This window comes from Perca fluviatilis, chromosome 3 (assembly GCF_010015445.1).
Source record: "Perca fluviatilis chromosome 3, GENO_Pfluv_1.0, whole genome shotgun sequence".
In the NCBI taxonomy this organism is placed as follows: Eukaryota; Metazoa; Chordata; class Actinopteri; order Perciformes; family Percidae; genus Perca; species Perca fluviatilis.
Window position 1 is genome coordinate 27,261,039 of NC_053114.1, and position 18,574 is coordinate 27,279,612.

Below are 18,574 nucleotides of genomic sequence, written 5' to 3' on the forward strand. Positions count from 1 at the left end.
AACAGAAGCAGGGGCGTCAGACCGGGGGGGTGTTAGGAAGGGGACTGAGTATCAAAAAGATGCTAGAATGAATAGCTGTGGATGCGGGGAGGGGCCCATAGAAAATGCCTTTCTACAGGGCCCAGAATTTTGTGCTACGCCCCTGAACAGAAGTATTTAGTTTGCTACTAGGGATAACCATGTTTGGACTTGATACAAGGGTGCTGGACAATGGAAGCTTGTCTGTTCAGGAACAGGTCCTATGGTTTGTCACAAAGTGTTTGTCACACCTCACTGTGCATGTGGATCCTTGACTTCCTGACAGGCAGGCCCCAGGCGGTGAGGGTGGGCGAACACACCTCTTCCACCCTCAACCTTAACACCGGAGCACCCCAGGGCTGTGTTTTGAGTCCCCTGCTGTATTCCCTGTACACCTGTGACTGTGTAGCCACTTCCAACACCATCATCAAGTTTGCTAATCACACAGCTGTGTTGGGCCTGATCACAGACAATGAAAAGGCCTATCCGAAGAAGTAGAGGATCACAACCTGCTCATGAATGTCAGCAAGACTAAAGAGATGATAGTGGAAAAAAATGGGATTGGAAAGTGATTGAAATTGAAATAAGTACTTGATTAAATGTACAGTATTTAATTGGGTACCACAATGATGCGTTGGATGGCATGGATGTATAATAAGACCGGAGATTTTGCTGCTGGATATGCTAATGTTACAACCGAACTCTTGTAGGCTACACTTCCCTGGAGTGAACGACTACCACTGCAAGGCAACTTCAATTATGTAAGTTTGCCAACTAACTAACACCAATAATGTTACCGCCGGTGAAATACCTTCATAAATCAAATAATGTCATATGCTCTGCTTTACAACGGCTGTGGTTATGTCAAAGCAAGCGACTAACGTTAATACGTCTAACATTATCTGTGCGATCCCGGTGTTCCTGACCGCAAGCAGCGTCGACTTGGTTGTGTTTTTTTATCTGAATGATCTTATTGTCATTATACTCAATGAGAGTGGTACATTGCATTATAAATGTGGTTAAAATATAACAAATAGATAAATAAAAGCACTACCAGATAGAGCCGAGCCGTTGCCATCATAATTTGCAGGGGTGGATGTAGTGATTTGGCGGCCCCAGGCCATGGATGTATTGCACCGTCTTGCTTTAACTTAACTGGGTATTGGCAGGATTGGCAGTGGTAGAAAAAGTACTCTAAATATTTATTTTTTAAGTAAAACTATTAACTATTAGTAGTCAAACTGTTAATATCAATCAGTAAGAGTGAAAGAGAGGCATTATCAGCACAATGTACTTAATGTCAGGATTAGTCAAGTGTAGGAACCCAAACGCAGACCAGGACAAGGTAAGTAGATATAAGGTGAGTCTTTATTTGGAATAGAATGTGGAAATGGTTTGGTCCAGTTGGTCGGCAGGGAGTGGGGCTGGAAGGTGGCAGGGTTTTGTGCTGATCCAAACGTACTGCAGTGAAGTCGACAGCCAGGCAGGTGAGAGTGACAATCCAGGTGAAGAACTGTAGGCAGACGAACAGGCGGCTGATTAGCGTCAAAAAGAGCAAAAACAGCAAAAGACTTTACAAAGCTAGAAGCTTGACTCGAGAGCAAAAACATACTGATAACACTAACGATCCGGCAGGTAATGGATGTCTGGTCACGGCTTTAATGGTGCAGAGGATGGTAATCAGGACCGGGTGTGCAGATTGCAGTTGGTGAATCAGCTGGGATGTGTTCAGGAAAACTCAGGAAAAAACGAACTTCAGGTTAGAGCAGAAAACAAAACATTGACTCAGGATGCTGGATTCATGACACTGAAAGTGATGGTTCGGAGTAATTTCACCCTAGGGTCCTTTGCACCATGACCTCGAGCCAAACACCCCCCCAGAAGCTTTTTTCATCTGGGTCGAACATTGGGAGAGTTAGCGTAGAGTAGCGTTATCAGCTGAATAGCTTAGTGCAGGGGCTAATGGACCCACGTTTGTATCTCGTAAATGACCCCACTAATAATGCCCGAAATTATACCAAACTTCTACACTAGTACAAATAGGTAGGCAAGTGTGGGAAAAGATTCATTCAGAAATCACTATTGAATGATCATACAAGAATTCATACAGGTGAGAAGCCGTTTTCTTGCAGCACGTGTGGGAAGAGTTTCACTTTTAAAACAATACTGAGGTCACATACAAGAATCCATACAGGTGATAAGCCATATTCTTGCAAATTGTGTGGAAACAAGTTCATTCAGAAATTACAATTGAACACTCATTTAAAAAAAAAAAATCCATACTGGTGAGAGGCTATATTCTTGCAAGACATGTGGGAAACGTTACAGGACTTTAAGAGACCACATACAAACCCACTCAGAAGAGAAGCCGTTTGCATGCAAAACATGTGGGAGAACTTTCAGACTTATAATAAACACCACATGAGACTCCACACAGGTGAATAACCATATTCTTTCTGCACTGTGAAAAGATTTTAGACGTTATAGTGTCTTGTTGGTCCACATGAGAGGAGCAAACACGATCTACGGGAGAACATACTTTGATGCGTCTGATTTGGCAAAGCATACTGTATAAGATAGAATACAGGCAAGTAGCCTTAGTTTTTTTTTTATTGCTAATATGCGTTGGTCAAAACTAAAGTCACATTGTCAAAACACTTCACACAGTGAAACAAAAGACTATGGGGACCGAACTGTGAATCATTTTTAATTTCTTTCACACAAAAGGCATTCAGTTAGGTCTTTTTTCTTATATACTCCACCACCTGCAAAACACTATGTATTTGCAGCACATTGTACAAATACTAACACTGTTTTCAAAACAGAATGATGGCAAATTTAGTGCATTTCTGCAGTAACCATATTGAAATATGCAGAAAATCTTAGCAGAATATTTACAATAAAATGAAATAAACATTCCAAACATAGCATCCCAAGATAAGACGCAAGCGGTGATGTTGAGAACTTGTCACATGCAGGAGAGAGGTAGGACTAGAACCCTCACAGTACTGTAAAGTATGAGTGATAATACTATACATTTGGTAATTATTATTGCAGCCATAGAATTTCGGGAATTTGTTTTTGTTTCAAGCTTTTTATTTTTCACAAATAAATGATTATATACACAGATAGAAAAAAGGAAAGGATATTGAAGCAGATTGCTGCTATTCTGATTCATTTTTGTTACATATACTTCAGTACAGTCAATGTGAAAGTGAAAAGGTGTTAAAAATTATTCCCAAAAAAAATTATTCAAACTTCAGATTAACCCTGAAGTCAAATTCTGTTCATCAAGGCTGCAGATGGGTGTGACTGACATCAAGAGTGAAGAATAGTTCTTTAAAGTATGATTTGATAGTGTTTGGTAGTTTGATCAGTAGTAAATGTACTTTTTAGTCTACTAAATTTTACTTGACAGATAAACATAAAAAAATTAAATAAATACTTAAAAATATGATGCCTTGGTAAATTAAATAGCTCCACCTCCACTAAAGCTGCTACAAAAATGTTATTTACACATCATGGCCTCAGTAACACTGGCATGAGCACTTGTTTAAATTTTTCTATTATTAATTTGAGAAGTTTACTGACATTTGAATGCATGAGTATTTTTTTCATTGTGTTATTGCTACTTTAACTTACCTGTGTTCATTTTTTCCACCGCTGTTAATACTGTATGTTTTTTAATTGACACAATTGGAAAATAAATCAGTTAAACGTAGCAGTACAGAGAACTTAACAGTGTAACATCATCATCCATATGGACCAAGTATGGAGTGTGGACAGAGAGGTGCTAGTTTGCCTCCTGAGCACTGCTGAGGTGCCCTCGAGCAAGGCACCGAACACCCATACTGCTCCAGGGGCGCCGTACCATTGTTGAACCTGTGCTACGCTGAATTGCATGTGTGTGCTGTGTGTATAAAAGAGGGGTCTGAGAAAGATTCATTTCAACTGCCAATTACATGTACCTTGTGGTGTGTATGGATTGGCAAATAAAATAATAATAATCCAGCACGAGTAAACAATACAGGCGCTAGTAGCATTCGCTCTATAGATATATGAAATTAGCTGGAAGACAAGGTAAATTGTAGTCGTAGCGCAGATAATTCTTTCATTTGTAATTAAGCAACAATCACTTCCAGTGGCGGTTCTAGACCATTTCAATTGGAGGGTCCAGGCTGGGGCCACATGCGATTTTAGGGGTACCAAATATATTAAGCACAAGTGTTACATACCACCAACCCTCCATAGGTTTGGATCTATAAAAGACAAATGATACACATATAACAATGATCACAACAATACTCATTCATTCTTAAACTACATTTTAGTTATCACTGCACATGAATAATACCCCCTCTTTGGGGCTAAAGGTGAGGTTAAAAATGTTTTAAACTATTTGTTACAGTTAGGGGCACTGGCCACCCGTCTAGTCTTGTATTGCCAGACCTATCTCCACAGCGCTGTATTAGGGAACGTTCCCTGAAGGTCATTAAATATAAAAAATATTTTGATACTTTTTAGGAAAGGTTCCCTGAGGTTATAAAAAAAAAAAAGTTGCTTTAAAATGTAGTTAAAGCAACTGATGAGAACAAGACAACAATGTAACTATGGAACATGATTGATGTAGGGCCTTCCAAGGCTAATGGCCTAATAGAATTACCTGTGTATAAGAGCTAAGGGTGGGTGGTGGCTGTGGTGCTAGAGTGGGTGTGTGGATGAGGGGACCAATTTGGAAAATGTCCCCTTGTCCTAATTCCTAATGCATTACAAATGGATGCCAACCAAAGATCATGGACGACGCGTCTCCGCAATGTAGAGGTCTTCACTTAGGCTACTCCCACTGTACAAAATAAAGCCAAAATATCCCGTATATGGGCGCTGCCATCTTGTAATTTTAAAGTGTCTGTTTGGGTCTGTTATACATCCGTGGAGTCTGCGCAGCGATCGGGCGGTGGAGTCGCGGTATCGAAGTCCGGCCCATTAGTTTGGCTCTGGTTTGGCCCATGTCCAGTCCCCTAACATGGAGGAGGCGGGATTTATGACCTATACTGCCAGCCAACAGGGGAAATCGAGATGTTTTGGCTTCACTTTTGGGGAGCTGTCTGTTAAGCCGTCAATCTTTGTATACAGTCTAAATAAAGGACAAAGGGAAACGTGAATGGAGACTTGGGGAGTATGCCAACCATAGACATAACCGCAACAGAAAAAGAATGGAGTTGTGCATGTGACCTGTGGAGGGCAGCAATACGTCTTTGTCGTGTCTAATCCGCCGCAAATTCCATCAAAAGAAGAAGAAATGCGACCGGTAGTCTGATTGGTCCAGACAGTTTTAGCATTTCCGCCGTCTTTGGGCTAGCAAATGCGATACACTTCCCCCTCCCCTCCTGTGTGACTTAGATTCGCACTGTGTTCCTCAGACCAGCGACTAACGTTAGTGCTGAAGTTGGTGTCTAGACACGGCTCTGCCTTGAGACAAGAGGCTGGGTGTGAGAGAGGTAGGCTGAAACACAAACCTTGTAACTTTTCCTGTAACTCTGCAGTCTTTGTCCCAACATTCACCTCCCGGACAATGTGAAAATGCTAACGGAGCCTAGCTAATGTTATCGTTAACCGATAACTTGCAACGTAACGATAGGATGAATTGGAAATAAATTAAAAAAAATGTGTTGAAGTCTAAAAAATCCTTTCTAAAAAATGACTTACTAGCTACATACTGCAGCATTTTAAGAGCAGGAGCATTGGAAATCAGAAATGTTAGCTACTTAGCATTAGCTCCCTGGTTGTTGGGTGTTGAAAAGGACCGAGAGGCTAACAACACAATAACGTTACACAGCGCAGTAACGTTACATTTTGAGCAAGCTACATTTGCTAATGGTATACAATTGAAGTGGTGACTGTTCAGATATTTGAAGGAAGGAAGCTAATAGTTGTGTTTTAATTTTATTTATTCATGTTTTTATACATTTTGGGTTAGATTGCGAGGGGAACCATGTTAACTTATCTAAAAACTAAAATAGCATCGATCTTTACATTCTCAGATTAATTTAATCAATATAATGATAACATGCCATATTATAATGTTTTGGTAGCTTATTTAGGCCTAGTTTTGACTGCTAATTTTATATCAGCAATACTGACGCCATCTTGGAAGGCGATTGAAAAGCTAAATTATTCCTAAATGAGGGTCCTCGCTGCAGAACGCGGAATCAGGTAGGGTCGGATAAAAGGCGTGGTTAGATGTCCGACTCCGCCCACTTCCATATGACGAATGATTTCAGCTGGCAAAATTACGAATCCCACTATGGCCACGCCAAGACCCCCCACCCCCACGAAGCCGCTCGATTGGTTGAGGTTAGGCATTTCACCTCGAGTGGTTAATTTTAGGGTTAGGGGATTGGTCAGGGGTTAGGACCTGTACGTGATAGCATGGACGCCTGGCCAATAGTGGTGTGTGAATGCTATTGAAGGGCGTGTCTTGGCGTGGCCATAGTGGGGGAAAGAAATATGGCTTCCGGCTGCGTTAATTTCCTATACTGTGAGTGTATGGATCAAGCATTAAAGCCGCCTACGCATGATCTGTGGTAAAACCGCTCTTTGTTGGCTGTGCCATTGTTTTTCTATGGGAAGAGCGATGGAGACAACTTGGAGAAAGTGCTACCTTTGAGGAGGGGCACCCCTCGAAATTGCCGCTAAACACTGCGCTCAAAGTCCAAATTATTTCAACTTTGACCTTGTCGCCGCTGACCTTTTCAAGGTGCAACCAAAGCCAGAAGCAGTGATGATGTACGCCTGCACTGCGCTTTGCCTCTGCAGTGCCTGCAATTTGCTCTGCGCCTTAGCTCATAGTTTTTCTTCTGATCATGTGTAGGCGGCTTTAGACCGTGATCAGACAGAGCGTGTTTGCAGGTTGCAAAACGTGAGGCGCACTGCCTTTCTTGTTGAAGACCCCCGAATCAGACCAGTTGCATCTTTTTTTAATTCTTGCTAGGCAACCATCGCATCACTCATCCTCAGCCAACCAACATTTTGCTGTGGAGATAAGTGAAGTCAGCACTGTGCACTATCCGGGCCAGGCTTCAGTGGGAGATCAGAGGGAGCCACAAGCTAAGGTTGATGCTAGAATGGATGGTCCAGAAGTACAGACGAAGGCATGATTTGCCCTACTCTAATATTCTTATCCTAAATTTAACCAATCAGAGGTGGGTCATGCCTTTCGCCTGTCCCTTCAGACCATCCATTCTAGCATCAACCAAGAGCTAACCATAGAGCTAACAGAATTGGGGTTAGTACGCTCACATTCACTGGGGCGACCTGGCTTCTGCGGGACACTTGTGCTATGAGTGGGTAACCTCTGTATGAACACCAATCTTCTGCAGAAGCTCGGCCCGGGCACTGGCCCGGGCACTGGCCCGGGCAGCGGCCAGGGCAGAGAGGCGGCGCAGACGACCAGCCAGCCAGTGGGACATGAACCCAAAGGGAGGGAGAAATGGGGACAGTACTATTCCTTTAGGAACAAGTGTTCACTCCATTCAAGAATAACATCTGTTGCTCGTGAGGGGAAAAAATGCAGCACAAAAGCGCAGCCAGTGTAAAATATTCATATTGGGCCTGATGAAGGAGATTGGTAGCAGAAAATTTTCTGCAAACCACTTTGCCAGTAGTAACTGGGTTTGTGTGAAGAATAATTTTGTGTATGATGATTCACCTCTTAAAAAGTCCAATCAGGAAATTAAATGCATGTTTTGCAGTAACGAGAGTATTGCAGTTCATATAAATGCATCCTAAGATTTCAGACTTTAATGTGATTTTTGCCAGTAACCTTGTTTCTGTGTGCATTTAAATGTAGTTATTGTACCAGTGGTACATGTTTCAGCAAAACTGTCAATGCAAGACATAGAGTGCTGAAGGGCCTTTTTCAATAGTAGATATGATGACCCGTCATAGTAGGAAAAGTACAGGTTTTACTAATAACATTATCTTTGTGACCGTTAGCTAGCATACACTATAACGGCAGCCTGAAGACAAAGCAGCTCCAATAAATTCAGACATTGTTGATTTCATTACTTACACCTGTGCTTTTCCTACTGTGACATGTCAGAATGTTTAACTGTTAAAACTGATGTTGAGGCATTTCCTGTTCATAAATGTATAGTTACCATAAAATCTAGTATCTAATAAAGAGTATTACTACTATTTAATTCAGCTTTTTAGCCCAACGGGCTTGGTTTAGATGCCATTGAATTAATTTTTTGATAACATCAAATATATACTACAAGTAGTAGTGTTCAGGTTGGCTAAATATTGTATTTTCTGTTGCAGGTCCACAATGTCTGAACTTTTTATGGAGTGTGTTGAGGAGGAGCTGGAGCCGTGGCAAAAACAAGTTCCTGAAGTTAACTTGATAGATGATGATGATGATGATGATGAACCCATCTTCGTTGGAGTACTCTGTATGTCATAGCGTATTATAAATATGTCAATGTGAAGCATTTAAACACCTAATTTTGTTTGTTTAAGCTCCACAATGTCAAATTATTGTGTAATCATAATATAACGTATGTGTATTTCAGAATCACCCTCTGCTACTTATTAATACACAATTTAATATGAGCTTCTTATTGATAGTTTATAGTCAAATGTATATTTGTATAGGTGTTTTTAAAGTTAATATTTCATCTTTTTTGTTTGCCTGTCTTAAGTTTACTTACATATACTGTAAAGACAACATTTCCTGTTGAAGTGCTTATTTTGGCCCTTTTTGTATGTTCTTACAGCTAATAACCAGAAGGATGGTAAGCCTAACCCTCCACCTCCTCAGAGAGACAATGCAGGGAAACAAGAAGTAAAGCCTCCTGCTCCTCAGCCTGCCATTGGCTCCTCGCCAGTGATGCTGCCATTGAGTGTGGCTGGAAATGCAGTAAATACTGCAGCACCCAATCTGACAACAGTGACCCCCCATCCTGTTATCATCAATAACCAGGTATTGTTGGTAATAAAATATTTTTTGCAAAAGATGTTCAACAACAACAAAACAAACACCTGTTTAATGTGGATTTGTTTCTTCTTCTTTTTCAGGGTTTCATTGTCACGTCTCCACAATTGGCAAACAATCGTGAGTTCATTGCCTCTCTTGGGAGCCAGTACCCTCCTGGGACTTCCTTTACAATTGTACCAGGTAAACCTGAGTATAATATACCTCTGGGGACATATTACAGAAACTTCCCAACTTGCAGATCCTATCTTAATTGTTTGGTAACCATGGTAATTAGGGTCAAGACCTGATTTTCTATAAACGGTTCCTAAGTCAGTGTTTCTATCCTAACTTAAGATAGGAAAAGTGTATAACACAAGCATCCTGTCTTCCCAAAAGCGTAAATAAACTCCTTATTTTAGGACAACCGTTAAGCTTTCACTTTTCCACCTTAGCGTTAGCTAACTTTCCGTATAGCTGCTCTTTTATTTCTTTCAGACAACCAACAAAATATCAACTGGTTGGGCTTATTCACTGAGAGACCTTTGGCAGACCCTAACGACATGTTAGGGTCAAAACGCTCATTAGTAGATACAGACTACCCCGGGCCATGGTCCTGCAGTTAGCCAAGCAACTGCGACTAGCTTTAGAGAGGGCAACCCGGCAGCATGGAGCTCTCACGGTTGTGGTTCAACTGAAAAATGCCTACTGTTGTTGTTGTTCCATTTTTTGTTTCAATTAGAAAAACAAAGGGTAAAAGTTTCTTAGCTCGGCAAGATGAGAAAAGTAGCGTTGGTTGCTAGGTAAGTCGATGGCTGATGTTGGATTGAGTATTTAGGTTTATGTAACTTGAGATAAGATAGGATTCCGAAAGCAAGTTAGGATTTGCTTCTGTAATACCAAATTGGGGATCTTAGAGTCCTATCATAGACTCTTCCAATCTTAACTAAAGACGGGACGTTTCTGTAATACGTTTGTAGTTTGAATCTGGTAATGCAAAGTTTGTCTGAAGAGTTTGTATGTTCTGTCTTTCAGCTAGTCAGCAGCAGCTTTTTCAGCAGGTCACTTCAGCCACAGTAATGCCTCGTGCCGTCCACAGGCCTCAGGTGCAACAAATTAGCAACAATGTTGTGACGTTGTCTAACGTGCAGAGTCCGGCTGTGTATTCAGCACAATCTCACCAGCTGCAGCTCATCCAGTCCAACTCACAATCTCTCCAGACCTTTTCTGTGCCTGTAAAGGCCAATAACAATAACCGAGGTAATTTGTTATCTTCTAATGTAATATTTTAACCTGACTTTACCATACTTTCAGATCAATCAGCTTGCAATTAAATGTTAATGTCTTTTTTGGATTTCATACAGATCAAAGTTTAGTCAAACTAGGATTACCACCACGGCCAATAGAGAGCGCAGCAAAAAGACCCAAGCTTGATTTGGGTACGTTTCTATTACTAGATTTAATTATACAGTTTTTATAATCTTATTACTTTAAGCAAACCCTAAACCTAATCTTAGTTCCTCTCATGTTTTCATAGCGTGTCAATTGTAACATCTTAACTGGTTTTCTGTAGGGCCAGCAAAAGTAATTGCCCCTGTGGAAAATGGGATTTTAAAGAAAAAGTGCCCAAAGTGTCAAGAAGAATTCCTTACACAGGAGGCCCTGAAATTTCATATATTGGTGAGTAAAAAATCTTGTGGAATGGTGTCCATGAGTGGAACTAAACAAGAAAATGTGGTAGATAAGTGTCCACCAAAAAAAGCTCTTAATGGCATTTCATACAGTTTGATCATGAGGACAGCAGATGAACATTGTGAAACAATGTTGGAAAACCAAATGTTTAGTTACATAATATCATAACCATGTTTGTTTTCCTAATGGTATATTCTCTAACTGGTCTTACCTATTTAGCTGCTTTTTGACCAGACTGTGTTCAGACTGGACCAATTTGGGGATTATTAAATTCCTCTGGCCACAGTTCCTGTAACTCTTCAGCTCCTACTTCAGGGCAGGGTCTTTTCCCTTTTCTGCATAGTGGTGGTTAGATGGCTGTGATTATAATAACAGAAGGTCAGTTCCTAGGCCAGTGTGAATGCAAATGGAAAAAATGGTTTTGGTGGAGAATAGTTAGAAACTTTTAGAAGTGGACTGTTCCTATAACTACGTTCCTGTAACTACTTGGTCGGAAAGAGGCTTTAGATGGGATCTATAAACTATTCCCCTCAAAATTATTTTGTTAAGTTTTATTTATTTTTCACAAGCTGTAATGAAAACATTTTTTAAATTGTTTTGCTTGTTTCTTTTTTCACCTATATTGAGATTTTTTACCACATACAAGCACTCAGACATCAGTTCTTCTTGAGGAAACATGCTCTTGATGTGTTTGCATCTTTGCTTAAGCGAATCAGACAACATGAAGTTTGCTAATTCATGTAAAACATCTCAATTTTTTTAGAGCGGCTGTGCAGTTGTGGAAAGTACAGCTCCATCAGCCCTGAGCTTTGTTGCAAACAAGCGCATCATGCTGGTCTCAGACTTCTACTACGGACAGTTTGAGGGAGATTGGGACAAGAAGGATGGGCAGAAGCCCAATACTACTTTCAAGTGCCAGAGCTGTTTGAAAGTTCTGAAGAACAATATCAGGTATGATTATATGTTTGCTTACTCTTTGTAAAATAAAAGGATAATATTCCAATCTTTCCGTATTTTATGGTTATCCTTGCTAAATATACAATGTCAACACAAAAAGATATAATACAGCAATGGTGCACTGCAGCCCTGATTGTTGTGTCCCAATCCCTGCCTCCCCCTCACCTGTCATCGGACTGTTTGTAAAACCTCCATAAGGCCAAGCCTGTCAAAAACTACATACAGTAGTTAATATGCTCTCAAAATGCAGACTGGGACTGACTGATATTTGCGTGGATGTCTTTCTTGGCCCTCAGTGCAGTTTTCCTCTCAGATGGATGACAGTATCCGACCGTTTTCCCTCATGGGCCTAAAGATGAAAAATGACTGCTAGTTTAGGTGGCGTAAGAACTGCTCTTGTGATTAAATAACTTTGCTTCAGAACATTGCAAAAAAAGCTTCAGTAAGCTGCTTTTAATGGGGAAACGCATTTGTACTGCAACTGCACTGTACCGTCTTACAGAGGTCATAGTTCATCCACATAAGAACTCTATTAGGGGAGCTGAGGCAGCAGAATGCGCAGGCTGAAAAATGGGCCGTGCCTCGTCAGGGCAGCAGTGGCAGGTAGCTGTGGCGCACTACATCATTAGGCAAAACAAAAATCTTTGTGTAATTGCTGATATTATAAAGGCCATTATACATGCTTAGAAAGTGAGGTGCAAGGAGATTACTTCATTTATCTTTAAAACCTTTGGGACCTGGACCATAACCACTGCATGCACACAGGCCAAGACTATAATTTTTTTCCCCTACTTCTTGGCGTTGTTTTTTGTTTAACTGCGTCTTTTTTTTCTCTTTTTTTAAATGGATATATAAATATAAATACTCCGCAAATCTCATGCATTTGTAGATTAAGAGCCTGTGTGTGTGTGTGTGTGTGTGTGTGTGTGTGTGTGTGTGTGTGTGTGTGTGTGTGTGTGTGTGTGTGTGTGTGTGTGTGTGTGTGTGTGTGTGTGTGTGAGAGAGATGTGTTACCATCTGGTGAATGAAATGAAGAGGTTTTGTGATTTTTACAGCTGCAAGTTTTCCCATAATTTTCTTGATTAACTGGGCAATTGTTTAGTCTATTATGTTAAATATTTGACAAAATGCACAAAACCCAAATATATACAATTCAATACCGTATATGACAAAGAAAAGCAGAAGTCATTTAAAAAGTATTGAAACAAGTAACCAATTAAATGAATGGCAATTGACTTGAGTTAATTGTTTCAGCTCTATTTGAATTAATCCTGTTAATGAAACCATATTGCATTTGTTGAATGTACATGAATGGCTTTTGGGAAGGTGTTTGCATCGGATTCAAATGAAAATCGCTACAGGGCCAAGAGAGATTCCTTCTTATCGTGTGTGTGTGTTGTGCGTGTGTGTTTTTTCCACTGTCTTGCAGGTTCATGAACCACATGAAGCACCACCTGGAGCTTGAAAAACAGAACAGCGAGAGCTGGGAAAGCCACACAACTTGCCAGCATTGCTACAGACAGTACATGACTCCATTCCAGCTGCAGTGCCACATCGAGAGCGCTCACAGCCCAATCGAATCCTCAAGTATAACATAATTGTCTATACGGCTCAATCTGACATGACAATTTGCCTAGTGGCCATTTGTAATTTTTCTTTTCTTTCCTTTTCAAGCCAATTGTAAGATATGTGAGCTAGCGTTTGAGTCAGAGCAAGTTCTCCTGGAACACATGAAGGACAACCACAAGCCTGGGGAAATGCCCTATGTCTGCCAGGTCTGTCACTTAATACTGAGCTGTGATTTGGTTTAATGTTGGAAAAGATTCACTGATACTGAAATTCTGTTTTACGGATTCCACAGGTCTGCAATTTCAGGTCGTCTTTCTTCACGGATGTGGAGACGCATTTCCGAAGTGTCCATGAAAACACAAAAGATCTGCTCTGTCCCTTCTGTCTCAAAGTTCTTAGAAGTAGTCATATGTACATGCAACACTACATGAAACATCAGGTAAGATGCTGCATTTTATCTAGTGTTTTGTGAAGCTAGTAAAGCATTTCTTAGTGTCATTTGAAATATAATGTAGATACTGTATAGAGTCATGGTTTAACAGCAGCAATGTGTTTACACACTTGTAAATTCTTAAGATGGTAGAAACTATCTTTGCAGGAGTTTAAACACTGTTAGTTTGTACTATTAGCTCCAACTCCAAGGTTGGATTGATTTAGTTGTCTGCCTTGCACCTTGCTGTAATATATAAAAGGCTGACAATAAAACCTAGTTCTCTTCATCTGCCCTAAAGGAGCAATAAATATGAGTTGGAACCAAACAAAATGAATTGCTGCCCTATTAATAGCAATGAAAGTATTTCATGCTCGTTATATTCTTTCAGTGAATCCAAATGTAACATATTAGCAATCAGCCTCCTGGTCGCACCACTTATTTATTACGTTTTTGTGTATTGTACACTGCAATGTTTTTTTCTATTTCAGAAAAAAGGGATCCATCGCTGTGGAAAATGCAGACTGAATTTTCTCACATACAGGGAGAAAGTGGATCACAAGACTCACGTCCACAAGACTTTCAGAAAACCTAAAGCCCTGGAAGGCCTTCCTCCAGGAACAAAGGTCTGACCCTGTCATAACAAGATCAGTACAACATTTGTGTTAGACCTTTTTTTTTTTTAACTATTCTTGGAATAAAACTAATTTAAATCAGCGTCAATGCACATGGTGTTCTCTTTGCAGGTGACCATTCGAGCCTCCCTTACAGGAAAGACACCCACATTGGCGACCTCCCCTGATCAATCTGGCTTTGTTGTCAGTCCAGAAACACTAAGTTTCAACCCGCAAACCAAACCTCCAGTCAGTCTATCCAAATTTAAGTCAAACAGCTCTGGAGCAGGAAAAGCCAAGACGACTCCAAGCAAGAAGCAAGATAGCCGGAATACTACCAAGCACAATCTGGCGCTCAGGAATCTCAGGTTGGGCTTTTTTACACAGCAATCAAAGACACTGCAGCAATAACTAATTTAGTTTTCATTAAAAAAAGAGAATTCTCTTCTAATACAGACAAACACTTTTTGTTTTTAAATGTTTTTTAGTACTTTTATGTCGGTAACTGCTTTCTGTCTGATAAATTACCTCAAGTGACGTCACTTGAGTCAGCGTCGGTTGGGTCTGAGGAATACAAGTTTGAAAATTTAAAATATCTGGGGGTGTGGAGTTAGAAAGAAGTGAGCTTACCAGACTTTGTAGCACACTCCTCGTGTGGAGATGTTATGATTTTAATGAATGGATTTGGCCACCCCGACCACTAATATAGGGCCCCACCTCCTGGGTATTCATGACAGGGTGGCAGCAGATTAATGGGCAGCATTAAAGCCGAGCAATACACAACGTAGCTAATTGCATTTTCAATTAATTTCCCAGACAGTCTTCATTAGGCTGGCTAAAAATATGGTATAGCAGATAGTGTGGGATTTCTTTCTTTTAAAAAACTGAGTGTGATATTTGGCTAATTGGGCTCAGTAATCAAAAACAATATGCTGGCATGGGATATGGGGTTTTAAGCAGATGAGACATAAGGTAATGTAGTGCTGTAATAGAGTTTAGAGTAGTAGAATAAAATTAGGAACTTGCAGACCTCTCAGCACACAATTATCTAAAGTACTTTTTTGTTATTAGTTTGTACATCTGCAATAATGAACTTATATTGTTGCAGATAAAATAAATGACAGCCTAACAACACAAATTCTAATCATTTATCCTTTTCAGGGTCTTAAAATCTGACTGGACTCATAAAAGGAATTATTTAAAATGTTTGAATGTCTTTGTGCTCTCTTTTTAATTTCCAAATTTCAGAGTCAATGGAGGGCGGTTCACTTGCATTGAGTGCAACACACGAGTTGATCACTTCTTTTCTCATTTCCCAATGCTTTCGAATTGTGGTGCATGCAAATATCGGACAAGTTGCAAAGTCTCCATTGGGAATCATATGATAAGGTGAGTAAAAAAACAACAATTATTACTTAATTTTTAGGACCACTGTGTTTATCTGTCAAATCTTGTGACAAATCTTTATTTGGCCTTTTTGTTAGATTCCATAGTACCATAACCAAAAACAGATTTTTGAAAATGGATCATAAGAAATGTCCATCTGCATCAAGGTAAGTACGCTTCATTAAGTCTATTCTGCATTCAGCAATACAGATTGTGTTCTGTTTGAAAGTGGTCAAGATGTACAATTCTGTTTCCGCCCCAGATTTACCCTGGTCTGTCTGAACTGTGACCTCCTCGCAGGCGCATCAGGCGGTGACCTGATGACCAAACATTTAACTGATAGACCAAATCACGTATGCAAAGTCATTCAGGAGAAAGGTATGTTCTTTACTGCCTATACCACCTGAATCATAGCGAGTATTTAGTGTTACACAGTTTTTTGAAAAAGTTGTCTCTTGTTTTTAACCCAGCAGATAACAAAGCCAAAGATCGAGTGTGAGTAGGAACTACTACCCACATTACATCACCCGACTATCTTTAATCAATTAAAAAATACTTGACAATGTCGAAGACCAAATAACATTTATTAAAATCTAAGTCCAACTGAAATTAAACAAAAAAATGACACTGCTTTCACGTTGGCGCCCCCTGTCTTTGTATTAACCAGTTGGAACACTTATTTTTCCTTATCTACGTGGATGAAGAACTTGTTTTTACATAGCCAATCAAATGGTTTCATTTTAACAATATTTGCATATAGCATTTGCATTTGCACTTTAGCAGTCTTCACACTGACTAACAGACTGCCAGACAGCTGTTAGTACAAAGACAAATTTCTTCAACAACAGTATACAACAAGTATAGAGTTCTTGTAAACAAATGCCCAGTACTGTTTAATATTGTTTTGTAGGCGTGTGTTTGGCTAACTAATCCTTTCATGCAGGCATCTCGTCTTGGGGCAGCCAGCAAAAGTTGTGTACGTCTTGACTTCAGCGCCTTCTCAAAGACCAAAAGAAATGGACTTGAAACCAATTGAAAGTGTCACATCTGAAAGTGTTACTCTCGCCACTGTTGACAAACTACAACCAGAGCCGATGTTACCAGCAGGTGATCAGGAAAAGGGTTCCACAGAAACAAGTTTTGTTGAAGGTTCCTCTGAAGGACACTTAAAGCAGTCGTCACTGCCCGCTTTATCGTCTTGCTGTACATCAGACGGGGATTTAGATCTCTGTGAAGAGTCTGTGGGTAACTCAGAGAGCCAAGATGTCAGAGAGCAGCTCCCTGAACATGAGACTAAGGAACAACATGTCATAGAGCAGCTCCCTGAGCCCGAGACTAGGGAACATGTCATAGAGCAGCTCCCTGAACATGAGACTAGGGAACGTGTCATAGAGCCGCTCCCTGAGCCTGAGACTAGGGAACGTGTCATAGAGCCGCAGCCTGAGCCTAGGGAACGTGTCATAGAGCCGCTCCCTGAGCCCGAGAATAGGGAACATGTCATAGAGCAGCTCCCTGAGCACGAGACTAGGGAACATGTCATAGAGCCACTCCCTGAGCATGAGACTGGGGAACATTTCATAGAGCCGCTCCCTGAGACAGAGACTAGGAAACATGTCATAGAGCCGCTCCCTGAGACCGAGACTAGGGAACATGTCATAGAGCAGCTCCCTGAGCCCGAGACTAGGGAACATGTCATAGAGCCGCTCCCTGAGCATGAGACTGGGGAACATTTCATAGAGCCGCTCCCTGAGCACGAGACTAGGAAACATGTCATAGAGCAGCTCCCTGAGCCTGAGACTAGGAAACATGTCATAGAGCCGCTCCCTGAGACCGAGACTAGGGAACATGTCATAGAGCCGCTCCCTGAGACCGAGACTAGGGAACATGTCATAGATCAGCTCCCTGAGCCCGAGACTAGGGAACATGTCATAGAGCCGCTCCCTGAGACAGAGACTAGGAAACATGTCATAGAGCCGCTCCCTGAGACCGAGACTAGGAAACATGTCATAGAGCCGCTCCCTGAGACAGAGACTAGGAAACATGTCATAGAGCAGCTCCCTGAGCCTGAGACTAGGGAACATGTCATAGAGCCGCTCCCTGAGACCGAGACTAGGGAACAACAAACTAAATCAGAAAATCTGTACATCAACTAAACAATGTACATGAAACATGAAGATAACCGCTTTATCAGTCATACCTCAGCATTGTTTCTTTTATAAACATATGATAATGTTGCTTTGGCTACTAATCCCCTCAAGATTTGTGTGTTTGACAAGTCAATTTCAACAGGAAAAAATATTTTAAATTTCTTTTTTTTTCTTCTCTCAAGCTTCCATTGCCTAAATAGATATAAACTATCTTTGTATTTATGAATAAAAAAACATCCACCAAAGTTTCTTAGTTGCCCCATAAACTATGTAGATAAGGAATTTGCATAGTTATACTTTCAAACATCAGAAATGGAACTGATGATTGTTGCTCATTTTGTTTTTCTTAAATTCTTTTTAAAACTGTTCGATGTTGTCCTTTTAAAAACCCCATCTGGCATAAAGAGGACTGTATTAGGCTCCGATCCTGATCCCCGGTGGCAGTTCCGATGATTTGCCTAAAGGGGCTGTACTTAACATTCAGAACATTAATGTAGAACAGGGGTCACCAACACGGTGCCTGTGGGCACCAGGTAGCCCCCAAGGACCACATGAGTAGCCCTCAGGCCTGTTCTAAAAATGAAAATTGAATATTGATATTATCTGTTTCCCACCTTGTTAAGTCATTGTTGATTATTGTGAGAAATCATTAACATGATCAATGTCTTCACATAGATGAGTGTCATTAATCATTAATAATCATATATAACTAAAGGCAAACTGAGTACATTTGTTATTTCAGAAGAGTGTATCAAACTGGTAGCCCTTCATATGACTCAATACCCAT

General features: G+C 40.6%; 1 protein-coding gene across 3 annotated transcripts; it reads left to right on the plus strand.

The window, feature by feature from the left end:
* The first annotated feature begins 516 nt into the window (after positions 1 to 516).
* znf280d (zinc finger protein 280D) lies at positions 517 to 18,363 on the plus strand. Of its 3 annotated transcripts, none has more exons than XM_039795450.1 (18): positions 517 to 779; positions 8,341 to 8,471; positions 8,796 to 9,001; positions 9,097 to 9,196; positions 10,028 to 10,252; positions 10,357 to 10,431; positions 10,566 to 10,672; positions 11,448 to 11,635; positions 13,071 to 13,228; positions 13,316 to 13,416; positions 13,503 to 13,649; positions 14,132 to 14,266; positions 14,387 to 14,622; positions 15,503 to 15,643; positions 15,739 to 15,807; positions 15,903 to 16,018; positions 16,111 to 16,135; positions 16,584 to 18,363. In XM_039795450.1, the coding sequence occupies exons 1-18, from the start codon at positions 700 to 702 to the stop codon at positions 17,791 to 17,793; spliced, it is 3,450 nt and encodes a 1,149-aa protein (XP_039651384.1). In that variant the 5' UTR covers positions 517 to 699; the 3' UTR covers positions 17,794 to 18,363. The 3 variants fall into 3 exon arrangements, with proteins under 3 accessions (XP_039651384.1, XP_039651385.1, XP_039651386.1); XM_039795451.1 differs by having other exon boundaries at positions 16,114 to 16,135; XM_039795452.1 differs by lacking the exon at positions 517 to 779 and adding an exon at positions 5,346 to 5,516.
* The last annotated feature ends 211 nt before the right edge of the window (positions 18,364 to 18,574 follow it).